This window comes from Calonectris borealis, chromosome 1, assembly GCF_964195595.1.
Source record: "Calonectris borealis chromosome 1, bCalBor7.hap1.2, whole genome shotgun sequence".
NCBI classification, from domain to species: domain Eukaryota; kingdom Metazoa; phylum Chordata; class Aves; order Procellariiformes; family Procellariidae; genus Calonectris; species Calonectris borealis.
Genome location: NC_134312.1, coordinates 40,659,457 through 40,686,078, shown reverse-complemented (window position 1 = coordinate 40,686,078; position 26,622 = coordinate 40,659,457). Strand labels below are relative to the sequence as shown.

Sequence of the window (26,622 nt, the reverse complement as noted above, 5' to 3'; positions counted from 1 at the left end):
AAGTCTCAGTGGATGTAGGTGACTGGAACTGCATTTCCATTCATTCCAGTAATAATTTGCCAGTTCACATCTGCTCATGCATTAATCACTGATTGATATATTTTCAATTAAATTGCCTGTCTCAAAACTGATATCCTAGTTTCTTATTCTGCAGTAGCTGAAAGAGCAGATTCCCTATATGCCTTTGCTGTAGGAACCACTGGAGTCCTTTGCTGCCTGGTGTAGAATTGGATTGTTTACCTGTGGGAATGTGAAAATTTAATTTGATGGAGTCGTTGCCCTTGCAGGGATCCCGGGAAATGGCAATACCTTCCATATGTCCTTTCTCTTCCAATGGCCTATTGTAGTTGTAGCATTTACTCTTTTATTATGGTCTAACGTTTGTGTCTGAAGTGGGATTTAGGATTGCATTCTGCTCCATGGTGCGCAGCAGGGCCAGGAGCAGACTTCCCCAGAACAAATTACCGAATTGTTGCTTGTTGGTGGGACTAAATTCAATGACTCAGGCAGTCCATGTTATTATGGTGTGGGAATCCTGACTTCCTAATGTCTTTAAATTGTGCTCAGGGAAAATAGAAAATACCATTGGATTTCAGAGCTTAGTAGTGTAGAAGAGAACGGGAAGTGGTTTTGAATGACTGGAATAACTGAAGTTACAGTAGGTAAATAAGGGTTGCTGTCTTTTGAGACATAAGCTAACTGCCAGCTAGGAGATGTGGTACTAAAGGAGAATTTTCCAGAGTTCATGCCAAAATTATGCAATCCCAAAATGTACCATTACAGTCTCCTTGCACAAGGCTTCTGTTGGTTTCCTTTAAAGTGTGTAATATTAACTTCTTACAGAAGAAATCAAAGGAACCAATCATGCACTTAAAGCATACAGAAACTGTAAGTCATTGTAAGGACAAGTGATCAAAACCAATAGCTTAGAAATTACAACAGCCTAGACCGACAGAGATGCCCAGGAACAAAGCAGAGCACGAGGACATGCTCCTGTGATCGTGCAAGGCAGATGTAGTCTTACTCCTGCATGGGTGCAAACAGGGCACCACAACAGGGACAGGAGCCCTGCAGGCCGGCCAGCTTTGACATGAAATCACACCATTTTATTGCACACACATGTAAGGTAGAGTCTTTGGGGAGGCTTTGTCGTGGGAGATGGTAAGTGGCTATTATCCAGTGTCCTGGGAGTCTGAGAGGTCGCCCGTGTTCCTGCATGTTTTCACTAGGGCTGGAAGTGATTTCTTGGCAGACTTTCCTAACTTGCCTTAGCTAACATAGTTTAAATAGCAGAAAAAACAAAGCAACTCAGAGTGAACTTCAATGAACCCTTTTTGATCTTAAGTTCAATTCCCAGCTCCCTGTAAGCTTTCCTCTGAGCTCAGAACTACAGCTTGCTGTGCTTTCATTAGTGTTTCAGCCCAAGGAACTAATTGGGGTTAACTGACCTATTTTGCAAATTCACCTATTTTCCAGTGAAGACTTATCTTTCCTGGCAGCTCCTGACACCTTGGCAGGATCTTTCAGTCACATATTTTACAGTGACTACTTCAGGTCAATGGCTCTCTTGTTATTATCAAAAGCTGGCTGCTCATTTTATTTGTTTGTAGAAATTATGGAAATTATGTAGAAACCTAGAAACACTAGGTTTCCATAATAAGACCAGAAAAGCCAGAGTATGTTTTTAATGTCTTTTTTTAAAAAAAAAGGTTTATAAAAAATCATTTTTCTAAACACATTTGTTCCACTTCAGAGCAAAGCAGATGCCTGTGCAGGCACTCTTCAGTAAGGTTAGCGATAGCATGGGTTTGTTTAGAATATGTTGATTCTTCCCTACCTTAAATTATGTTGAATTAGAACTGTTTAAATTAACCTGGCTACTTCTGCCTGAATGACTCACCTGATTGTGGAGACTCCTTTGGAAGTGGAGTCAAAGACTGGGGGATGATGCTTTTGATGATGTACATGATGATGAGCCTTCCTCCCTGTAGCCAGGTTTGCTCTGGGACCTGATGGTGGCTGAGCTACTGGAACTCCCCTGCCAGCCCACCCGCTCTGGTATTCCCCCCGCCTTTATCAGCTGTGGCTTTTTGCAGCTCAGCTTGAGTTTATCTTCCTGCCCTCTGATGGCAGTGGTACATTCCCACTCCTCAAAAACTATCCGAAAGTCTTAGTGGATTCTCAGGCAGGAAAAGGCTCCCAACAGAGTGAGGGAAATGTGGAGTAACATCAGTCAATTGAGACACAGCACATCTCCATCTGGGAGGCTCATTGCCCGTGGTCATGGACTGAAGTCCTCTCTTTTTTGCTTTTTCCACAGCATTTGGCCATCCTTATGTTTCCTGGGCGTCAGCAATTTGTAGTAAGCGTGGCAGTTGGTGCTCTTATCAGTTCTCCAGACCAAGGAACAAAGTTCTGAATGAGCAGCACTGATGTTTCATAAAGCAATTCCTTACTGTGGGCGTGAAATGAGTCAGTTACTAGGTCACAGCCTCTTCTGTCATTAGGGAGCAGGTTAAGCAATGATTCTGCTGTCCTGTATACTGCTCAGTTAGATCCCGGGGAGAGATTTCCTTGGGTAGGTGAAGGTACTATTTCAGTGTTTCAAAATGGTGTGTGAGACATGTTAAAGTTGTGGCATACATTTTTTTACTCTTTTCACAACATTCGTTAATATTCTTTGAACTTTATTTTTAGAAAGACAAATCAGGGGAAAATGTAACCTGAGCACACGTACCATTAGACAGACATCATAGAGATTAAATCTCTTAGACTCAGTTATGTGTATGAAGTCTATTATAAAATATTTAAAATATTATGAAATATTTAAAGTTTTGTGACACTAATGAATTACAGTAATTAAAGTTTCTCACCCGTTGAATCAAAAAGTCCTATTAGCTCTTCATTTACATTTGTCCTTTCAGTGAAGGGCTACAAAACCACCCATTTACTCACTTACAAAAGGTCAGCATGACCAATTCTCCTTCAACTCCTGCTTTTTATCTAGATTTCCTCCTGAGAGATCTGAAACACCGGAAAGCCATCAGGTAACCTACCCAGGGTCAAACACTTAGTTTATAGTTAATGGGCCAGAGCTGCAGCTGCTGCTGTCACCGTGGGATTCCCATGGAGCTCAACAGGAGCAGTCCTGAGTGTGGAGCAGCTGCAGTTTTGGGCTCTGAGCCAGTATTGGGACCTGAGTCCTGTGCCGTGAGCACAGCAGAATAATCTTGCTGTGCTGAGGTAGCAGATTGCACGGAGAGCTGCACCCCTTTAGAGTGGCAACGCTGTTTGAGTGTGTCTAGGAACAACTTTTGCAGAAATATTTGGCAAGATTTCCAGCTTATCTTTGAAAGCCCTGGTTTTTAAGTTGCTCACTAAACACAAGACTGACACTTATAAACCTTGTTAAACTGTCAATACCTGCAATGCCCAGATCATGAAACACTGCGTGATTACACACACGTACACACAAATACACTAATTTTACAAGGTCTGTTTCTGTAGTTTAGCAGAAGGGGGTAAAGGATTTCCGTTCTGGTCCCTAGGGCTATGACTTCCAACGAAAACTCTTCTTTATTATGCTTTCAGTTCTAAAGCAGTCAACTCCCGGTTATACGCGTGCATTTTTTTTAGCAAGCAAGTCTCTGTAAATTAACCATGCTACCAAATACTTCTCTATATGTTTGCATTTTGTGGCAGTATGATCTGTGAATTGTCTTGCATCTGCATTGACTTTAATCTGCATTGTCCTGGCCCTTTTCAAAGCAAGCGGGGCACAAATCTGTGCTGAAAGGAGGACCATGAAAACTATCCTAGGATCCAGCATGCAGCAGGTTTTTGTCAGCTTGTCCTCTCTTGCCCAGGCCATGATCTCCTCCTCCTCCTCAGCAAGCCTTTCCACATGAATTCAACTTCATAAAGAGTTTCTATGTTTGGGAGGCTGATGGACACAAGGAGTTTGCTTGATATATTGACTGTTCAAAAGAGCAGGCTAATTGGTGGCTAAGCAGACTCTGGAGCATGAAGTCCCTGTGTAAAGTGCTAGAGGGTCCCTGCAGTTACACAGGTCCAGTGAGCAGCTCTAAACAGAGGAACTTTTTCCTCTGTGGAAAACTCCCAGTCCTCTTACACAACATCCCCAGAAAGGAAAAACCCCACCTTGAGTTGGGAAGACAACTCACTAGTTAAACGAGAAGTTTAATTAAAGCCATTAGAGAATTTCGGCGAAAGGGAAACACCAAAACCTTGAACATTTACAGTGGAAACCAGAATTTAAGAAAGTAGTTTTTACTCAGTCTGAGAACTGTACTGAAAATACACAATTAAGAAAAGAAAAGCAATTAGCTGAAAATTGGGAGAGCAATGTCTACTGAACGGCAGTTGTGGAAACACAAGACGACATACTTTATTCTAAATAATATATTGCAGTTAGACTGAGGGTACATGTACCCTGTTTCTACTACCAAGTCTCTATTTGGAAACGTAGTGAAACTCTGGTAACTTAATAGCCCAACCAAGTCCCCACACTGCAATAAAGGTAAAAATAAATGCTTTTACAATCATTATTATTTCATAATCCCCAGGAGTTCCCCAGGAGTTCTGGAAATTTTAGTGTGCGCAGCTGTTTTAGAAATGTACTATCAGCAGGAAGCCGAAGATAATGAGATTACTTTAAGCATAATCAGAATTATAGGTAGACGGATAATGAGATTACTTTCAGCATAATCAGAATTTTTTACGTATGCACATGTACGTGTGTGTGTACTCTAAAGGTGACAGTGTCAGGGCTTCCCAGCTCACAAAGGCAAACCGGCAAGTCACCTGCTCTTCGCCCCTGTGTCAAGTGCAAACAGTCCCGAGGCTGGTGCGTGGGTGCTGGGGCTGGAGAGGAGCAGCGGGGAGAAAGAGGCAGGGCGAGCAGTTCCCACAGCCCAGGCGGGAGCGCTGCCCTTTTACCTGATGAGCCAGGTAGTTTCCAAGAAAGACCGCGGGTCTTGTTTGCTTAACTTCAACCAGCCCATGACTCCTGGTGGAGGATTATCTCAGCAGCCACAGAGAAGGTGTCTTAGGTCATCTCGCGTACTGTTAGGACCCCTGGGTCGCACGCACGCACAGGGACATACAGAGCGCAGGCGGGGTGCGTAGGCGAGGTGGGTATGCAAACAGCAGCGTTCAACGTGAGTGCCATATACTGTGGAATGTGAACTGTGACAAAGCTGAGGAGGGTGATTAATGCCTGACGAGAGCTATTTAATCTGTGCATGCTACTGTGTAACTTTTTTTCTCTTCCTCTTTCTGTTTTATTGCTTAAAAAAGAAAAACGTTTTGCAAGGCCAGCGTGAAGCAGACAAAATCTGGAGCAAAGAAGGATTTTATGCGGTTGTCATATTTCTCAGCATCTTTGTCATTCTAGTAACTTGTTTAATGGTAAGTTTCCTTTTTACCTTTTTTTGCTGTTCTTTACTTCATGCTTTTCTCAGTCTGAAGGATAGAATCACACATTCTTTACATGAGAGGTGTTTTCTCAAAGCTATTAAAAACTCAGCTACAAGGTAAGAGTTGGTCACTCTTGTAATGCTGTGACGCCGAAGTTTGAAGAACACATTTCTTGATATATTTTGAGTCCAGTTGAAGAATGTAACTAGAAGGAAGCTGAAGAAATAAATAATGGGCTCTTAAATCTGCAGAGTAACTGTATAGTGATGTGAGTGATGACTTCTCAACCTTCTCACTGAGGTCCCAGGATCCCTGAAGTCTCCTTAGCTGCCTGTATTTAAGTTTTATTGGATAGTAAAAACAACACCACATTGATACAATATTGTCAATGCACAGTTGTTAGACTATGTGTCGGTATTCAGGTATTGAATATACAGATTTTAAACTGAAATGACTAGTAAATACATGAAGGAGTGATCATATTTTTGAACAACTTTGCCATTCACATTGTATGAGTTCAGTGGCCAGGTTTCTGGCCATTAGACATATTTCTAATACGCTGTATATGAGATGTGCAAGGGTCACACAGAAGATAAACAACACTACACCACCACTGACTTTCATAGGGTAATTTTTGCATTTTTTCCAATGTTTTATCTCACATGTTTTCTTTCTCTGAATTGTGTATTTCTTCTGTGGTGCATAAATATAAGGGTTTACTGAATTTTATGACAATTCCTAGCATTTATGAACACATAGTATCTTGGAGTCTTTTGAGATATTTTGCTTTCAAACACACTTAATTTCCTTTAACCTAGATGGATTTGTCACTTACAACCTTAAGATGGAAAGAATGTTTAAATTGAAGATATTAATGAATGATCACATTTAGAACAAAATCTTATTTAAGCTTTTAAAGTCTCTCTAAGATTTGAAAAGCACTTATTTTCTCACAAAAATTATTTCTTTATATAATTTCTACTTCCTAGTCATCTCCATTTCTTCATGCCATCTCACTCAAAAATAGGAGGCTAACTCTAGAAGTACTAACTTTTACTCAGACTTTTTACTTTGGAGAAGCAGATATTTCCATCATTACTGACTGTTTAACTGGAAGCGTATAGAAAATGCTGTCTGTCCTTGTCCTGGTACTACACAACATTTTCATTAATTACTTGGAATGCGTAGACAGTATTGCGAATTGTAAGCATTGTGGAGGACAGTATCAGAACTTAAAATATTCTTAAGGTGCTGGAGAAAAGATGGGAAGTCACAAGAATTCTGCTCAGCAGGGACAAGAGCTCTAATCATGTGCATCAATATAATGTAGGAAATAGGTGCCAAAGCAACAGTTCTATAGGAAGGGTTCCAGCAGTACCGCAGAGCACACGCTGAAGTAATTGAGTAACATCACATTGTTGTGAAAAATACACTTCTTGCCCTAGGATGTATAAATGAGGACATGATCTCAGATCTGCATTCAACTTGGCTCTGGTAATAATTCGGTTATAGTATCGTGTCTTACTCATTCTCCGTGGTCTCTTTCGGGTACCACACTTGTGAAAAATGTCAGGCAATTACAGTAGGGAGGAGATAGAAGAGTGATCAGAGATACAGAAGACGTGGAATAATTTGGTTTATTTATGACAGAGAAAAGAAGAGCAAGGAGAAACATGATAGTTCTTAAACACGGAAAGATTTCAAAGGCTGTGGTAAGGAAGAAGATAATACTTTCTCCACTGAGGGTTGGAAAAGAAGCAAATTTTTTGAAAGGGTGATTTGGCTGACTCATGGAAAGAACTTTTTAATCGCATGGGTCACTAGACCCTGGAGTGCATTGCTTAGGGAAGCTCGGGAGTTTTCACCCATTAAGGTTTTAGGCAAGCATCTGTCAGGAATAGTTTGGGTGTAGCTGATCTGGAGTTAGGGCAGAGGTAAATACTAGTAGACTCCTTAAACTCCCTTCCAGATGGATTTACTATGATTGTGGTCTTTCTGCAGGCATTCCCTTTCTGTCCCCTCCCAGGTCCAACCTGTATCTTTACGTGTGCTACTGTTTAGACTGTGTAAATGGACACTGTCTCAGATTTTGCCAGGACCTGCTGATACATGGAGTATCTATATGGCTAACAAACAGCTCACATTGTATTTCATCCCACTTTATGTGTGTCAGAGTGGCAGATTTTTGAAAAGTAGGAATTCAGTATTTCAAATTCAGCCATTGCAGTCTATCAGACCATTCAGCTTTAGCATAAAGCATTAGGGCTCACCCTAAGTAGCTTTGGTTGTAGCAACCATAGGAGACCACCAAAATGCAGCCTCTTTTTTAAAGTTACACAGTAGGCACCTGTTTGTCCATAGGTGGTTATTTGTAGTTTAGAGAGTCTAAAAGCAGAAAGCTTAGTCTGCATCTGTAGATGACTTGGAAGTGTCCTTTAAAGTGTGGAGTAGGAAGTACTTTAAGTGATGATTATGATGATCAACAGTGCCCAGTGTAAGGCAGCTGAATTGTCAGTGTTACTGCTTTGTTCTGTGTAATTTCTACAGAAATTGTAAAACGTGCAGCCTTGTCTCTTAACTGGGTTTTACAAGTCATGATGCTCCCCTGTGCTGGGAGCGCACTGTGCATTAACAACTTTTAGGCTTCTTAATACATGGCTGGAATTTAACAAATATCTGGTCTCTATACATAAAAACCTACAGTGCAGAGTATTGCTAAACAATGTAATACACCAGCACATGAGCTAAATTTGGACTTGTAAATTGTACCTCTGAGGTGGTTTTATATATTTACTCAGCTAGTCCTCATTGTGGTGGTAGGGGAACCTCTTGCATCCCAGGAGTGATTGATTCATCATATGTGGAAACCAACACACAGCTCATTGCTATCCTCACCATGGGCTGACCATGGGCTCACTTCCACTGGGAACGTCATTTATTAACATCATTTATAAAGTTTGCCAAGCAAAGTGCTAAGTAAGAATAAATATTTTTAGCGCTCCTATATGTAAAACAGGTCTCTGTTTTTTATTTTACATAGATAGAGAAATAACTGAGCCATCACCAAATTTACTAAGTAACACAATACTTGACAGTGGGTTAAATTATTTGCTATCATATTTCTTACTAATTTTGCCTGTTTTAATAAACCAATATGTTTGCATATCCTTTTTTTTTTCTTTAACTATGTACTCTGTGGAGCAGTCGGGAAGTATCACCTTCAGATTATGAAATATTTGTAGCTAGTTGTGATAAGAGGGTTTTCTAAATGTTTTCCTTTTTCCCACAAAAAAAAAATAATCAAAAAGCAGGATTTTTTTTCATTTAAAATAATGAAAGACATGAACTTTGAGCAACCTGACCTGTGAAAGATGTCCCTGCTTATGGCAGGGGTGTTGGACTTGGTGATCTTTAAAGGTCGCTTCCGACCCAAACTATTCTATGAATCTATGATTCCATGAACTTTGCCTTGTCAACAAATTGTGAGGATCTAAATTTTTACTACTGTCTCCGGTGTTTTATGAGTTATGAACAGTTATTGGATGTTTTGGGGAGATAGTTACTTAAATGATAAATACCTTTTCAGCTTCATGATTGTATTTTGGAATTTCTTTAACAAAAAGAATATTGAATAACAAAAAAATGCATTCCAGCATCAAATTTTCACATAACCTATCTCATGTTCTTAAACTTACAAGTTTCAGGATTCATAAAGTGGTGCAGGACTTCTGAAAGCACTTTGATTATAGAACATATACAATTAAATAATATCAGCCTATCAACTTCAGCTTTTGCCAGTTTAAACATTTAAATCAAAATTAATGATATGTATTTTTATCATATGGCAAGAGTGTTTAAGCCAACTTGAAATTAGGGGGTTTGTCTGTAAACTAGTCCTAGATTGTCTGAATTCTTTTATTCTGCTTCTATAGAACTTTTTATAGGGCATTCATAGAATCATACAATCATTAAGGTTGGAAAAGAATCATTAAGGTTGGAAAAGACCTCTAAGATCATCGAGTCCAACAGTCAACCCAACACCACCATGCCCACTACACCATGTCCCTAAACGCCTCATCTACACGTCTTTTAAATACTTCCAGGGATGGTGACTCAACCACTTCCCTGGGCAGCCTGTTCCAAGGCCTGACCACTCTTTCAGTAAAGAAATTTCTCCTAATGTCCAATCTAAACCTCCCTTGGCACAACTTGAGGCCATTTCCTCTCATCCTATTGCTTGTTACTTGGGAGAAGAGACCAACACCCACCTCGCTACAACCTCCTTTCAGGTAGTTGTGGAGCGCAATGAAGTCTCCCCTCAGCCTCCTCTTCTCCAGACTAAACAACCCCAGTTCCCTCAGCCGCTCCTCATAAGACTTGTGCTCCAGGCCCTTCACCAGCTTCGTTGCCCTTCTCTGGACACGCTCCAGCACCTCCATGTCCTTCTTGTAGTGAGGGGCCCAAAACTGAATACAATATTCGAGGTATCACAGTATTCAAATCATTGTATCCAAATGCCTCCCAGTAATGCATCAAACAACATGACTAACATCTGTCACATTTTTGTTTTTTCATCCCTTCCCAAGGGTTTGAGGGAAATTTTGTTAGCCACCTTTCTTCTCATGTATACACATGCACAATAGTTCTGCTTATGCAGAGATACACACACAGCCTTACACACATGTTGATAAGTACTTGTTAGAGACAATGCTTTTAATTAGAGTGAACTGTCTTAATTTCCAGTGTTTCTGGAAGATTTTACTATACAGTCCTGGGTGCCCTAAATATCTCTAGGCAGATGAGTTTTCATATCACTGCTCCACATAACCATTGCCAAGATCTTCATTCGGGAGACATAGTTATCTCATTGGAATTTCCTGTCTGTCGTGGTTTAACCCCAGCCAGCAACTAAGCACCACACAGCCACTCACTCGCTCCCCACCCCCCAATGGGATGGGGAAGAGAATTGGAAGAGTAAAAGTGAGAAAACTCGTGGGTTGAGATAAAAACACTTTAATAATTGAAATACAACAACAACGACAACAACAATAGTCATTGTAATTGTAATTGTAATGAAAAGGAAAATAACAAAAAGAGAGAGAAAATAAAACCCAGGAAAGACAAGTGATGCAAATGAAAAACAATCGCTCACCACCAAGCGACTGATGCCCAGCCTGTCCCTAAGCAGCGGCCCTCCGCGGCCAGCTTTCCCCTAGTTTTATATGCTGAGCATGATATCATATGGTATGGAATATCCCTTCGGCCAGTTTGGGTCGGCTGTCCCAGCTGTGCCCTCTTCCAACTTCTTGTGTATCATCTCCAGCCTTCTCAGTCGGTAGAGCATGAAAAGCTGAAAAGGCCTTGACCTAGTGTAAGCACTGCTTAGCAACAATGAAAACAGCAGTGTATATCAACATTATTCTCATACTAAATCCAAAACACAGCACTATACCAACTACTAGGAAGAAAATTAACTCTATCCCAGCCAAAACCAGGACAATATCCACCCTTTATTCTACACCATCTACATCGTGCCCAGGTCCCACACTTTCCAATACATCCCAATTAATAACCACCATCTTTCCTGTCTTTTGGTATATACACATAGATATCATTCCCTTAGTCTATGGGCCATCTGTCTAAAATGTTCGTTGAGTTCATTTAGTCCATGACTTGGGCTCCATCTGTCACAACAGGCTTTCAGGGCAGGAGAGATGGTGTGAGGTGTTGGATTGTTGCATGCTGAGGCCAGTTCTGGTTCTATCACTGCTGCACTTATCCAGTGCTTGGTTTTCATCAAAATTCATTCTTCATTAATCTGGGTGATTTTTACTGTAATACTGTTGATATGGCATATAGCGACCATAGTAGTGGTGACATACAGTATTGTATAGCAATTAACATCATACAATTCAGTTCATTGGCTATTCTCACCCAAAATTAAATCCCCTTGAGGTATACATCGGACTTCCCCATCCTGCCGCATTACCCACCAAGTGCACCCAGATCCTTGAGCAAAAGCAATCCCACGGATGGGTTTGCCTTTGCCCAAAGCAGGAGTAACCCAGACTGTCTTCCCCAGCATATTTTTTATATGTCCGACAGGGACTTTATCCCATTCTACAGTATGTAAAGGTTTTGATTGGGCAGGGCCAGCTCGATTGGCATAACCCCTGGTGTTGACTAACCAGGTGGCTTTTGCTAAATGTGTATCCCAATGTTTGAATGTCCCACCACCCATTGCTCTCAGCATAGTCTTTAGCAGCCCGTTGTATCGTTCGATTTTCCCGGAGGCTGGTGCATGGTAGAGGATGTCATAGACCCACTCAATGCCATGCTCTTTGACCCAGGTTGGCCTATGAGGGTGTTTCGGAAATGAGTCCTGTTGTCTGACTCAATTCTTTCTGGGGTGCCATGTCGCCATAGGACTTGTTTTTCAAGGCCCAGGATGGTGTTCTGGGTGGTGGCATGGGGCACAGGGTATGTTTCCAGCCATCCGGTCATTGCTTCCACCATTGTAAACACACAGCAGTTGCCTTGGCGGGTTTGTGGGAGTGTGATATAATCAATCTGCCAAGCCTCCCCATATTTATATTTCAACCATTGTCCTCCATACCAGAGAGTCTTTAACCGCTTGCCTTCCTTGATTGCAGTGCATATTTCACATTCATGGATAACCTGTGCAATAGTATCCATGGTCAAGTCCACCCCTCAATCATGAGTCCATCTATATGTTGCATCTCTTCCTTGATGGCCTGAGGTGTCGTGGGCCCACAAAACTATACGTAATTCACCCTTATGTTGCCAGTCCAGATCCACCTGAGCCACTTCAATCTTGGCAGCCTGATCCACCTGCTGGTCATTTTGGTGTTCTTCAGTGGCCCGACTCGGGTACGTGAACATCTACGTGACATACTTTTACAACCAAATTCCCCTATCCGAGCAGCAATATCTTGCCATAATTCAGCAGCCCAGATGGGTTTACCTCTGCGCTGACAGTTAGCCTGCTTCCATTGTTGTAGCCATTCCCACAGGGCATTTGCCACCATCCATGAGGCAATGTGAAGATAAAGTACTGGCCATTTTTCCCATTCAGCAATATCTAAAGCCAGCTGGATGGCTTTCACCTCTGCAAACTGACTCGATTCACCTTCTCCTTCAGCAGTTTCTGCGGCTTGTCGTGTAGGACATACAGCAGCCTTCCACCTCCGATGCTTTCCCACAAGACGACAGGACCCATCGGTGAACAGGGTATATTGCTTCTCATTTTCTGGTAGTTTATTATACAGTGGGGCCTCTTCAGCACGCGTCACATCCTAATCTGGGGATATTCCAAAATCTTTGCGTTCTGGCCAGTTCGTGATCACTTCCAAGGTTCTTGGGCGACTGGGGTTTCCTATTCAAGCCTGATCACTTGTGTGATCAGTGCCATCCACTTACTCCATGTAGCATCAATTGCATGATGTATAGAGGGGACGCTCCCTTTGAACATCCAGCCCAGCACTGGCAGTCGGGGTGCCAGGAGGACGCTGTGCTTCAGTAGTTGACCTTGAGTCTTCCCTGGTGCTTTCTGCCAGAGGCTCCAGGTAGGGCCATTCTCCCCGGCTGCGGTGTAGAGCACATTTTTAACATCTTGTCCTGCTCGGACTGACCCAAGGGCTACTGCCTGAACTATCTTCCGTTTAATTTGTTCAAAGGCTTGTTGTTGCTCAGGGCCCCATTTGAAATCGTTCTTCTTCCTGGTCACGTGGTAGAGAGGGCTTACAATCAGGCTGTAATTTGGAATATGCATCCTCCAAAAACCCACAACGCCTAAGAAAGCTTGTGTTTCCTTTTTGCTAGTTGGTGGGGACATGGCTGTTATTTTGTTGATCACATCCATTGGGAGCTGACGACATCCATCTTGCCATTTTATTCCTAAAAACTGGATCTCCTGTGCAGGTCCCTTGACCTTACTTTGTTTTATGGCAAAACCGGCCTTCAGAAGGATTCAGACTATTCTCTCCCCTTTCTCAAAAACTTCTTCTGCTGTGTTGCCCCACACGATGATGTCATCAATGTATTGCAGGTGTTCCGGAGCCTCACCCTGTTCCAGTGCGGTGTGGATCAGTCCATGGCAAATGGTAGGGCTGTGTTTCCACCCCTGGGGCAGTCGGTTCCAGGTCTACTGGACGCCCCTCCAAGTGAAAGCAAACTGTGGCCTGCACTCTGCCGCCAAAGGGATTGAGAAGAAGGCATTAGCGATGTCAGTGGTGGCGTACCACTTGGCTGCCTTTGACTCCAGTTCGTATTGGAGTTCCAGCATGTCCGGCACGGCAGCACTCAGTGGCGGCGTGACTTCGTTCAGGCCACGGTAGTCTACTGTTAATCTCCATTCTCCATTAGACTTTCGCACTGGTCATATGGGACTGTTAAAGGGTGAGCGAGTCTTGCTGATCACTCCTTGGCTCTCCAGTTGATGAATCAGCTCATGGATGGGGATCAGGGAGTCTCGGTTGGTGCAATATTGCCGCCGATGCACTGTTGTGGTAGCGATTGGTACCTGTTGTTCTTCAACCCTCAGCAACCCCACAACAGAAGGATCCTCTGAGAGACCGGGCAAGGTGGACAGCTGTTTAATTTCCTCCGTCTCCAGGGCAGCTATACCAAAAGCCCACCGGTACCCCTTTGGGTCCTTGAAATACCCTCTCCTGAGGCAGTCTATGCCAAGGGTGCACGGAGCCTCTGGGCCAGTCACAGTGGGGTGCTTCTGCCACTCATTCCTGGTCAGGCTCACTTCGGCCTCCAATACAGTTAGCTCTTGGGATCCCCCTGTCACTCCAGAAATACAAATGGGTTCTGCCCCTTTACAGTTTGATGGCATCAGGGTACACTGTGCACCAGTGTCTACGAGAGCCTTATACTCCTGTGGCTCTGATGTGCCAGACCGTCAAATCCACCCAGTCCAGTAAACCTGGTTGTCCCTTTCCTCCACCTGGCTGGAGGCAGGGCCCCTCTGGTCCTGGTCATAGTATTTGTTACTCACTTCTTGTAAGTACGAATCAGAAGTCCCTTCATTAAGATCAGGAGTAAGATCAGCCCTTCTACTCTGTCTGGGGAACTGCCCACTGGAGACTGGAGCAGCAATTTTCCTGGAAGAACCCCCTTGTGTGATTGTTTTTCCTTGCAAGTCACATACCCGTGCTTCTAGGTTCGAAGTAGATTTTCCATCCCACTTCCTCATGTCCTCTCTGTGGTCACACAGGTAAAACCACAGGGTGTCCTGTGATGTGTACCTTCTATATCCTCTCTCTTGAGCAGAGGGACGCTTACTCCTAATAGCTGAGATAGTGGTCTGTACAGGTAGGGAGTAGGACCTATCCTCTTTGAGTTGCTGGACCAGTTTCTCCACAGCCGAGACGAGGGAGGAAGAGAGACTTCCTTCATATTGCCAGAGTTGGCCAGCCAATTCATCCACCATTTGTCCCTCTCTGTCTTTCCAGGTCATTACTGCCAATGAATTGGCATACAACGATGGTGCACTCCATACAAAATTCTGCCACATGGGTCGGGTGCACTTGACTTCATCTGGATCTTTGGATAACTGCTTGTTGTCCAGGTCACCATAAATCACCTCCAGCATGGGTAATTCCCTCAGGTACTGGATACCTCTTGCCATGGTGGTCCACTTGCCTGGGTGACATAGAACATCTTCCTTGAAGGGATACCTTTCCTTCACACCTGACAGCAGTCACCTCCAGAGGCTGACGACTTTTGCCTCTTTTCCAATGGCTTTGTCAATGCTCCCTTCCCTAGAAAGGCATCCCAGCTGCTTGGCTTCCCTACCCTCTAATTCCAGGCTACTGGCGCCATTATCCCAGCATCGGAGCAACCAGGTGACAATGTGCTCGCCTGGACCACGGCTGAAATCCTTTCGCATATCTCACAGCTCACTCAGGGATAGGGATCGAGCGGTTACTGTCTTGTTTATGAGTTCTTCCTCTCCCTCCGAGGACACTGTTGATCTCTGAAGATGAATAAAAACCGTTTCCACTGGTATTTTGAATGGGTAGGTATGAGGTACTGGCCAACCATGTCAGCTTTTCTTTGCAGAAATCTGAGAAGAGATACAAAGAGTGAATGTCATGCTGTCAGCACCCTGTCATTTTTCCATATAAGCTGAGTCGAAGAGAAGGAGACTTATTTTCCTTTTGCACTGTGGCTTAGAACCCTAGGCTTAATATATGAAAAAATTACTGGTCAACCACTTGTGTGTCCTGGAAAATAGTGCTGCTTCTTGTTCAGTTGCTCCATGCCTCTTGATTATCCTAACAATGAATCTCTGGGGTATCAGTAAAATGTCAGTTTTCCTAATCTGGGGGCTTCACATTTGTTTTCAACCATACTGACAGATGTGTTTAAACTGATTTGAAATATGAGTACAACTAAGTTGTTCCCTTTGCGGAGCTTGGTGATTGGGTTGATCACTGTCTTTTTGGCCATTTCTGTTTGTTTGTCTTTCACCTGGAATTCATGAAAAACATGATGGCCCTGACCACACTTTCTGAGCAAAGTGTGTTAGCTCTTAGATTAAATGTGGTTCTTCAGCTTTTTTCCAACTTCTGCTGGTGGCAGGCTATCTTTTTTCCTAAGGTCTAATAATAGAGTATTATAAAGGATATGAAATAATACTTATCCAGGTTTTTAGAAGTCAAAAACATAATTCCCTGGGTCTCCAAGGGACAAAACTATGTCAAAATATATCAGTGACAAGAAGGTATGGTTAATATGGTCGTGACCATGAATGTCTGAGCTGTATATCTGTGGGTTACCAGAAACAAATGAGACCAAAACAATCACTGGAGGAAAAGAGGGTTAAAATATTTCAAGCTCCTGTTTTATCTTTACTGATACATGTGTCTTTGCTTCACAGTAGGGCTGTTTTTTCTGCAAAATAATGGCAAAGAGCAGCTTATCTTATCCATGCAATTTAATTCTAAACTCTTCTGAATGAACAGATGGTTTACGTAGCTAAGTCTCGTTTAATGGATGTATTGCTAATGACATTAGGTCAGTTCCCAGCTAAACCTCTAATGCTAATCCGTGAATAAACAAACCCATCAGATATATCCAGTCTTCACTGGAAAGCTATGGAGTGATAGATCTGATAAATCTTTATGTGGTGCTAGCGGGGCAACAGCTGTCAAAGAGCTTCTGACTTGCAGCAGAAAAATGCTTTAGTCTAGGCTTTGTCTTTATGGCTTTGCAAACCAGGATTCAATTTGAATGCTCTACGGCAACAGATAAAGCAGAGTAGAAGGTATAAGGGCATCTGCAGACACCTTCAAAAAACTGTGTAAGTGCCTTTCACCGACCTCCACACACAATACTTACGATAGTAATTCTCACAAGTTTCATAGGTTGTAAAGCACATTTTGAAAATGGCACAACTATGGCTCAAAAGTCGTTTTTTGCATTCCCCTCAAGAGAAATAAGATATGTTAAATAGGCGTAACACAGGTTCCTCTAGAGTGACATTACCGAGCACACGCTACCCACCAGCCCTCTCCAAGCCAGTGCACAGCAACGTCAGTGTGGAGTTCAGTGGAAGAGGATCAGTACAACTTCTGAAAAGCTTTTGCTGCAGATATCTGACATCCAAGTTCATAAGCAATAGGTGGACAAAGAATCCTGGTATTACAGTATGTTCAAATGTCAATGTCTTGTAATTGTAAAACACATTTTTCTGAACGGATGTTTAAATAGCTTCATAGGCCACGCATCACTTCAGCTTTATTTCAGAACAGGTTACATTTCTCTGAGGATATTGAGGAATATCCTTATCCTGAGGAGTATTTCAGAATAGTAACAGCCTACCATTACAAAAGTGGCCTAGTAAAGTTACTCTGTTCAACCACCAGCTCCATGCAAAATGAGTAAGAGATTTTAAGAACATCTGTTCTAAAACAAATTGAGGCTGCTATAATTAGAGACATGTACCTGGATATATCATGAGCATCTATTTTATTTTGTGGTATGGTCTCTCTTGTGTTAAAATTCTTACAAATTTTTCTACAATTACTCTATTTATCAATATTTCCTTCTTCACAGTGTCTTTTGTAACTATTTTCCATTTTATGTTATTTGCCCCTTTAATAATACAACTGCTGGTATTACCAATAATTACTGGCTCACAATGAGAACTGTTAAAATCCCTACCGCCCATGTGTACACACTGTGGTTTATGTAATGGAAATATTTATCCTGTTGTGGGAAATGCCGTGTAACACAACTTGTAGCTTACCTTCTAGGAATGAAAGCCACGTATAGCAATCTTATCCAGCATTTGTGATACTTTCCTTGCCTTGTTTACCAGGGAATTAAGATTGGGCTTTCCTCTTTATTTCTGTAGGTTCTGTACAGATTAAAGGAGAAGATCCAGTTGTCACTGAGACAAGAGAAGGAAAAGAAGCAGGAGATCCACCTCTCGCCCCTTCCCCTGCAGACGTCTCAGTCTGAGTATAAGACCACTAACAGCATGGTCCAGCCTGAACAGGCTCCAAAGGTTGTCAATGTTGTACTGGACCCTCAAGGCCAATGTGTTCATGAGCTCAAACCTCCCCTGTGTGCCAGTCCATCTCCTTTCAGAATGAAACCTGTGGGGCTCCAGGAAAGGTAGGATGGTGTCCGGCGCATTCAGTATTTATTCTGCTTTGTTATACTCATACTGCATGATTTCATATGTGTCTCTTCTGTCAATGAATGGGAGATTTTGCCATACGGACATCTGAGAAGTGGGATTTGGTGTGTTAATATCTATCTCATGGGTATTCTCTCCTTTCCTTTTCTTTTCATATGAGCAAGGGTCCAGAAGTTTGGGCTGAGTTTAACTGCAGTACTGGAATTCTTTTTGCTAATTTGTTTCTTCCCCTTTCCAACAATTACTATGAAGAAATATTTTTTCATTTTCCATTGATTTTTGCCTGTTTTGATCCTGGAGATCCTGGCAGAGGGCACAAGGTCTGGTTATGTTTTGTCAGCAAAGGATGTTCTCATTGTCAGGGAGTCCCTAGCACATAGGAAACTTAGAAAGGAATATTTACACCAACTGAGTGCATTTACCAGTCTCATAGTGTTTCTATTATCACCTTTAGATAGTTTTTCTTCTTAAATCCAGCTTTCCATGATGGTCACAATACAGTCCAAGGTCTACAGGCTTTACAAAAAAGAGAAAGAAATTATTAGTAATGAAACCGAATCTTGTGTGCAGCTCCTCAGAAATACTTGGGCACCAAACCTTGCCACTCATTCTACCTTTCAAAAACTGGGCCAGTGCTCTTTTTATAAAACTAGTTATTCTTCCTACAGGAGAATGCACACTGACAGCTGTCTCTCCTCTGTTAGAAACCTATATAATTTCTTGCCTGATGGCTGCAGGCTGCTTTCATAAAGCATCAGTGCTCTGAATAACTAACGTAGCATGCAGCCATGCAACAGAACCGGCACAAACGATAAATGAAAGAACAGATGCCATGCAGATATGTTGGGGAAATCAGAATGAAAAGGAGACCAAGCAGAGCTTGTCTGTGAGGACTCTCAGAGTTGAGCAGTAACCCTGATTCAGCTTGAACCACGGGATTTAAATGACAGAGATTTTATCAATGGCTTTATGAGCCACAGACAGAGCTAAGGGAGGGGGATTTATTGTTCCATGAGTAAAAGATGCTGAAAGGCAGAGCTGTCGTAAAATATGTAGTGATATCACTGCAACTAAAAAAATAAGGAATGGAGGAAGCAAGTAAATACGTTCTGATAGTTGCTCTCATTCCACAAGACCCTAAAAAGAAAGCATGGGGATCACATAGCTAGTTTATAGTACCTAGTACCTAACATAGCATATGTAATAGTTGAGAGGGATTGGGGTGAAGGAATTTGTAGAGGGAGTTTGTACTTAAGGACTTAAGGGGAAGACATTTTTCCATTGCTCAAACAAAGAATTGATCTAGAATCTTAATTTCCACCATCGCAGGTAGGAACTCAGCATTTAAAACTCCTAAATTTCATTCTTTGGAAGAACAAAATTCTGAGTCAGATGTGTCAAAATGGAGAGCTGAGACACAAAGAGGAAACTAAACCTGATGTTTGATCAAATAAACCAGGCATTTCAGCTTATTACTAAGGAAAAAGAAGTTGAAGGAACTGATCACTTCAGTTTCTACTGTAAAAGAACGCTAATAGGCCATTGTGCAAAAGTGAAAACAATTGTGATAATGTCCCATTCTGCAGTTCTTTTTGTCATGTTTAACACAGTTACATTTTATCAGCCCCAGTCCACTTCCAAGAAATGGTAGTTTAAGTTTAGTTCAAGCTCAGTGATACAAAGGTCTGGGGATGTGAGGGAGAGAACTGTAGGGAATAGGTTGTCTTCTCTTCCTCTGAAATAAGCAGCTATTATTATATATATTTCTTATTTATTTACTATATCCTGTATCATGAACAAATTTACACACATTTTCACACACACAAACATTGGAGGCAAAAAGTAATAATGCAGCAACATATTTTGCCTCAGACAACATCTAATGACCAAGTATGTGGACAGTTTAAAACCGCTCTCCACCTTTCTGCCCCACAGGAATCTTGCGCTAGGCAACCTTGGGCCATCCTCATTACACATGGGAGCGGTGGACCTTACAGCATGAGTCTGCGCACTGCAAGCAGCATGCTGTGCACAAAACAGTCTGCTCGCAGCCCTTTTTCTGTCAGTATGGAGTAGGATCAAGCCTGGAGGTCCCCTCCTGCTCATAGCCACAGCACCCATTCAATAATGCTTGCTACCCTGATTTTGGTTTCTGCCGGGGGAAGAAGCTCTTGGCTGGCTAGTGTGGGTATGGGGGCTCCTCGACAATCTTAGCATTGAATTCCTTTGACCAGATGGCTTGACAGTGGTTCCTGAGCAGTATTTTCTAACTACCCAAACTCCCTGGTTTGATTCCTTAAGTGTGATCCATAGTCATGAAATGCCTAGTATGATCCAGACCAAACTGTATCTCTTCAAAGAGAGATCAATGGACCACGGGCCAAACCAGGGAGTGAGCCAACCGCTGTGCCTAGCCATCTAGATGGGAAGTTTGTGACAGTATCTCTGAAGGATGGGGCAGAAAAGCCAGATGATGCCTGCCTCTCAAGTTCTCCCGGCTCTGCACTCCAGGTGCTGGTTTGAGGAGCGTATCTAAATGCAAAAATATGGTGGAACTGAGTTTTCACAGAGTACCAGATGAGCATCCGGCCCTCTGAACCTTTCCGTTTTTAATAGGAATAGCATTGGCTGGTACAGAGGCAGACAAATTGTTAATGGCCAACTGTCCATAGATCAAAATGTTTCTGGGAGTTTGTCCAGCTTCATAAAATGTATTGTGCTTCTGAGTACTAGAGCCAAGTCCCTGTACATTTTTTTCTGCGTATCTGGAAAGGCTCTTACACAGCTATTTCTATAAGACACAGCTTCCCCAGCAGATTATGCAACATTTGCACTATCAAATGTGTAGCATGCCGCAGATGATTTTTATGTGACACGTTCATAGCCCGCTGCTGAAGGCAGCTGTGAGCGGGCCCGGGCGCGGGGAGGGTGACACCTAGAGCCGGCGGCCCGCACTGCCGCCTCCCCCGCCGCCCGCAGCCCCCCCGGAGCTGGCGTAAAGGTGGCCTCCTGTATTTTTTATTCTTTGGCTGTAGCTCCTGGAGGAGAGAAGGTGGTCACATAGTCAGGATGGTAACTGGCCCAGCGGCCTCAGGAGGCGAGTTATTTTCCTGCATCCTGATCAGGGACATATGCCCAGGTGCAGCGTGCGGTTGGGGAAGGGATGGAGCGGTGGTGGCCGAGAGTGGAGGATGGACCGACAGGTGTGGAGGTGAGAGGGCTGTCAGAACAAAGAGACACTGACCCCTTTCTATTACAATTGATGATAGATGTTGTGGCAGGCAAGTGAAGGGCTGACTTCCGAGCCTGCTGGCATCCTCCGGATCAGTCAGTACAGAATGCTTCAAAGTTGCTCTCTTCTGGTGTTTTCACAACTGCTGCTCCTTTGCAGCAAAGACCTTCTCCATAGGCAACCCACACAGTGCTGTTACTGACCAAAGGAGCGGGAGAGCTAATGTTCTCCCGTGGGTGTCTTCGGTGATGAACTGTCACAATATCATAGCACCGACGCCTCAATTTAGGATGTAAATGATCCTTTTCTCTTCTGTGAGCATATCCATGAATATTGCATCAGTGTTTATTTTTCTACTTAGGCTTTTATAGGTTTATATAAATAATATATACTTTTCCCTTCAGCAGGGTAAGGCTTCCTTTTATTCTTCTGGTTGGCCCAAAATTCATCTTGATATGAATGGTCCCAGCCAAAATCAGAATCTGGTGAAGTGGGATGTGATATTTTAAATTTCATTCTGACATGTCAACTATTGAAAATTCTTTGTACAAGCAGTGAGTTGTTAAAACACAAGCGTGGTGGGGATATAAATATAAATAAGTTACCACACCAGCACAGTATTCACTTGTTTTACAACTGGATTTACTTTTCCTCCAGCCACTGCTGCTGTAAGTTTTAGTTCCAGTATTATTTGTGACTAGGACAACTGTATTTCAACTAACTAGTGCACAATATACTGTTTTGTTCAGATTAGTTACTATCTAGCATGAAAAAGTACATGGAAGAAAAGAAAATGTGGAAAATAGCTCTTCCACTGTGTGTGTTAAAAAACACAAACAGTGCTTTGGAAGGTCTTCTCAAGCATTTGTATTCCACCCTGGCCACAAAGACCTAAAACTGTGGCTATTACATCTAAATAATCAGTGGGAAATATCACAGCACTATGTTTTCTCAGTCTGTTACATATTCATTGGAAAATTATTCTGTCTAAAAGGGAGAGCTCCTCATGTTCACATATCAGGATGCTAGGGGCATGCAGGACTCTCATTCAGACCAAGTAACATTTTACATGTGCTTCGTGCTAATTGTTTTTTCTCTGCAAATAAATACAAGAGAGTGGAGAATATAACAGAAAAAAAAGTTTGGCAAAGAGAGCAAAAACCTGGCAGATAAGTGAAATAATAAAATATTTTTAAAATGTGAAATAAAAGAATTCTGCAATGGTATGGAAGCACTGCTGGACACAGGAAAACAGAAGATACTCTGTGAAAGGGAAGGCAGGCAACGCCAGCATGAGCAAAACTGGAGGGGAGAGGGCTGCTCCCTGACATCATTCAACATACATTGTGCAACCAAGTCTGCAACCTCTAGAGAAAATCCGTAGGCATCAAAATAGAGAATAGTAGGGGGAAAATCACTAAATCAATGTCAGGTGTAACTCCCTACAAACATAACAGATAGGACTGAATCTTGGCTTGAACTCTGATTGTGAGAACCGTGTGTGATGTTACTTTTCCCCACAAAGCAGAGCAATACTATAAAAACCCTATGCCACAGTTAATAGACTGTAACCAGTGAGATTTCTCTTACCATCCTGAAGATGCCTGTAAATTGACAGCAGAATTCTTTTCTCCAGTTCTAAGAAGTATTCAGTGGACATACAGTGAGTATAGTTCAGTGTAAGTACAATGAAATAAAAGTTAAAACAATGTGCATTATAAAGCTGCTAAATGCTCATCTCTGTCCATTTCCTTATAAGATGAGAGAAAGAGATATTCTGATGGAAAAGAAAAGCAATATATTTTTAAGTAATAAAAAGAAAAAATTATTCAGATAACCCATAGTAGTCTGCAGAACTCACTGCCAAAAAATAAAGTTTGTATCAGGAATGTATTAGCAAGAGGTACTCACACATACAGTCACACAAATAATGAGAGCCATTATTGTTCTCCGTCTACCTTTGGCATCCTTTCTCAGAAACATCTTATATTTGACACCTTTACAGAGAATATCGTGGACAGTTTGGGCTTTGAGTTTGGAGGTGGAAGAAAATTCCTATGTTAATGTTGATAACTATTCTTTTCTATTAGTTATTCTGCACAGACACACAAATTAAACTATTGTTCCGGCCATCTATACAATTTCTGTGCCCTGTCAATTGCCATCTGGATGACAAATGCTGTGGATGACAAACACTAACTGTAATACCTATTTTTCTGGTGCTAGAAAAGTAGTATCCGTTAAAATGAATCATTATCTTAACAATACTATATACCAAATAAAACCTCATAAAAAATGTTGGAACCAGGGTAAAAAAACCTGATGTGGTCTTTGCTTCATTAATTAACAGCAGCTGCATCTCAGGATATCACTGTTCCACCAAATCTCCACTCTTATAGATGAGAAAAATTCTCTCTGGTTCTGTTCTGATTTTTAGATCACAGAGCATAGTTGCTGCAAATATAATTATGTTGTTGCCGATCTGTTATCTTTATACAAAACCGTCCATTGTGAATAATCATTTCAAGTAATGCTCAAAGGGTAGCACCTTGCAGTTGGACTACTGTAAACATGCCAGGTTTTGCAGTTTATGACACAAGCATGGGAACTTAATATATTTACAGGAAGGGGCCTTGAATTTCCTGGCTAAAATATACTAGCTTCGCATAGATTTGGAGGATAAATTTACCCTATTGTGTGGAGCTGAATATGCTTTCTGCATTCTTAATTTAAATCCTAGGGATTGTTTTCAGGAAAATGTCAGTGTAATTGTTCAAAGCGTAGTTATGTGCCAACACAAAAGTACTAGCTGGAGAACAATTTTACAGTGATATCCTATCAGAAGGAATTTGCAAAGCACCAGGGACCAGTAAACTGAGTTTGAGGTGGGAGGCAGGAATTTTTGTGCTCCAGTCCATCTCTGCCACCAACTCATTAGAGCAGTTTGGGCATGGCACATAAACCTCCTCCAGCCGTGCTCCTAACCACTGGATTGCGACTGGCTGGCTGGCGTGTCCGTCTGAAGAGATGTAGCAAAGATGAGAACCTTAACCTGAAGTACAGTAAAAGTCCTACATGGTACTATTTGTCCACATCATTTAAGAAGAGTGAGAGACTACAATAAAAAAAAACACCACCACTTTCTGAAGCACCTAAAAATGCATTTCTCTCATTTGGCAGACCTTTCAGCTATATTCTGTCCTGGCTGTAAGATGCACTAATGAATTCAATATACCCAGAAACACTTACTGTACTGAGGCCAGCTAGCAGAGATTAGTTTATGTCCATACTGCAAAGCTCCCTTTACCTCCGAAAGAGCAGGGGCTGGATGCAGACTGCCTACTGGAAATGGTTTGTGCATGTGCTGGTTCCCAAACTGTGCCAGTGAATTGCTTTGGAGTGCTCTTGTTGGCAAAGGCTAAAAACAAGCCAGGGCTGCAAGGCTTGAAACATAGCAATATCGATTACCGAGTTTCAGTGCCTGGGATTGTTTCCTGGCACTGTTTAATTTCTTTTTCTAGATGTAGCTTGCACATGAAGAAGTGCACAGCTGGTGTAGCAGCTGACATGAGGGGAGCAGCCCTGATCGTGGGCAGCTGCTTACGGGCTGTGCCTTTTAGTAATGCTCCTTTCAGTGCAGGGTCTCCCCGCAGCCTGGCATCGTGGCTTCCCTCCTCCTCAGGCCATCTCAACCAGCTGGAAGGCCACGCCGTGACTGCTGGCACCTGCACTCTGGGTGACAGGGTAAGGGCAAGGGCTGAAAACCCGGGCTACGGAGGTGGGAGAAACTGGTCTAAGTAACAGGGAACGTGAAGTGGGATCCAGCTCTGAGGGTCTCCTGCTCAGTGCCCGAGAGGTCTGTTTTAGCACGTGGATTCATGACTAGAGAGAGAATAATGCTTTACCTCCAACTTGCATTTGTGTAACATTTCTGTTAGTGCACGGTCACTGTGAAAACTTTTTGCAAGCACTGGACCTCTGAGTTGCACAAACTTCTGTTCTGTCCAACCCATTATAGACGTCTTTGCTTATCTGCAGTGTAGGAAGAGGGCAGGAATGTGAATTGTCCCCTTTCTCTGGAGGGGAAGTGAACTCAGGCACCAGCCTAACAAAAACCCTTTAAAAATCATATTTTAACTATTTGGCTCCTGGCTGGTTCAGAAGGTGTTTTCGTTGTGGTTGTGAGCTCTTTGAAGCAAAACTCTGTAAGCGTTATGATCTAACTAAATAGATGCAAATAACTATGTACCATCGCCCAAACTTACACCAACAGCTCATTTCCCTATGTCTCTAGCACCTCTCGCAAATTACTTCAGATTAGCATGGGGAGACAGTACGTTTTCGCTCCTAGTTACATCTCTGTTTTAAATTGTCCCACAACCCTTTTTTTTTCCTCTTGCAAAGAACTAAAAGCTCGTCAATGCACGTGACGTTCATTTCTGGGAGTGGACAATTCAGGCAAATTAGCCTACCCTTGTTTGGAGAAATTCTTCTGGTACAGCTTCATAGTCCTCTTCTCTCAGATGCTGGGGAGTGCTCAGTTTAGCACGCAAGCCCATGCCTACACTTGATTTTGCCTTTACTGTCTTGTGAGATTTAGTCAGGAATTTTTTAATAATTTTATTGTATTCCCAGGTCTCTTATCTGGCGTTTATTCTTGTTACTCCAGTTGCTACTGGTTTTAGCTTGTACACAGGAAACCGCAGTGCCAATCAGTGTCGTTCCCAAGGTGACAGGAAACCCTGCTTGGTCGGATGTTGATTGTGCTTGTCTTTACTGCTCCACCCATCGCATTTTCTTCCTTTTTGGCTTAAGTTAAGACAAATTAATCAGTGGCCGCCATCTGGTAGACAGTTTTGGTGGTTTTGCAGTGATTCGTCCAGCTGATCTTTTGAAAAGTAACGCACGGCACAAGAAACCGAGGGGGAATATCCATGTTAATATTTAAGTGATTCTCAGGCCTAGGATCAGACGAGCCGTTGCCCTGGGCACATGAGTAATTTGAGTTGTGTGAGTAATCCCCTTGTCTCGTCCAGCAGCGGGTTTAAGTTTTTAAGGGCCATTTGGTCAGAGGGTTAAACTCCGACGCAGCTTTCCAGTGACTGATTTCCTCGGCTCCTCTCTGCCTCTGCTTCGTGTCTGATGTCGACCATCCCAGGCAGGGCTTCTGTGACTGCTTCACCAGGTGTCCTGGTGAGCAGGCAGACTGAGACATCTGGGAAAGTGAGGAGATGCACATTTGCTGAACTTGAATGCAACCTGAATGCTCTGA

The 26,622-nt window shown here is 42.5% G+C and overlaps 1 protein-coding gene across 1 annotated transcript in view; it reads left to right on the top strand.

Moving 5' to 3' along the window:
• Positions 1-26,622, top strand: part of PTPRR (protein tyrosine phosphatase receptor type R) — a 166,554-nt gene that overhangs the window by 90,450 nt on the left and 49,482 nt on the right. Inside the window, exons 5-6 of the mRNA XM_075154684.1 lie at positions 5,320-5,430; positions 17,831-18,093. Of these exons, the coding sequence (XP_075010785.1) occupies positions 5,320-5,430; positions 17,831-18,093 (374 nt within the window). The remainder of the gene's footprint in view (positions 1-5,319; positions 5,431-17,830; positions 18,094-26,622) is intronic.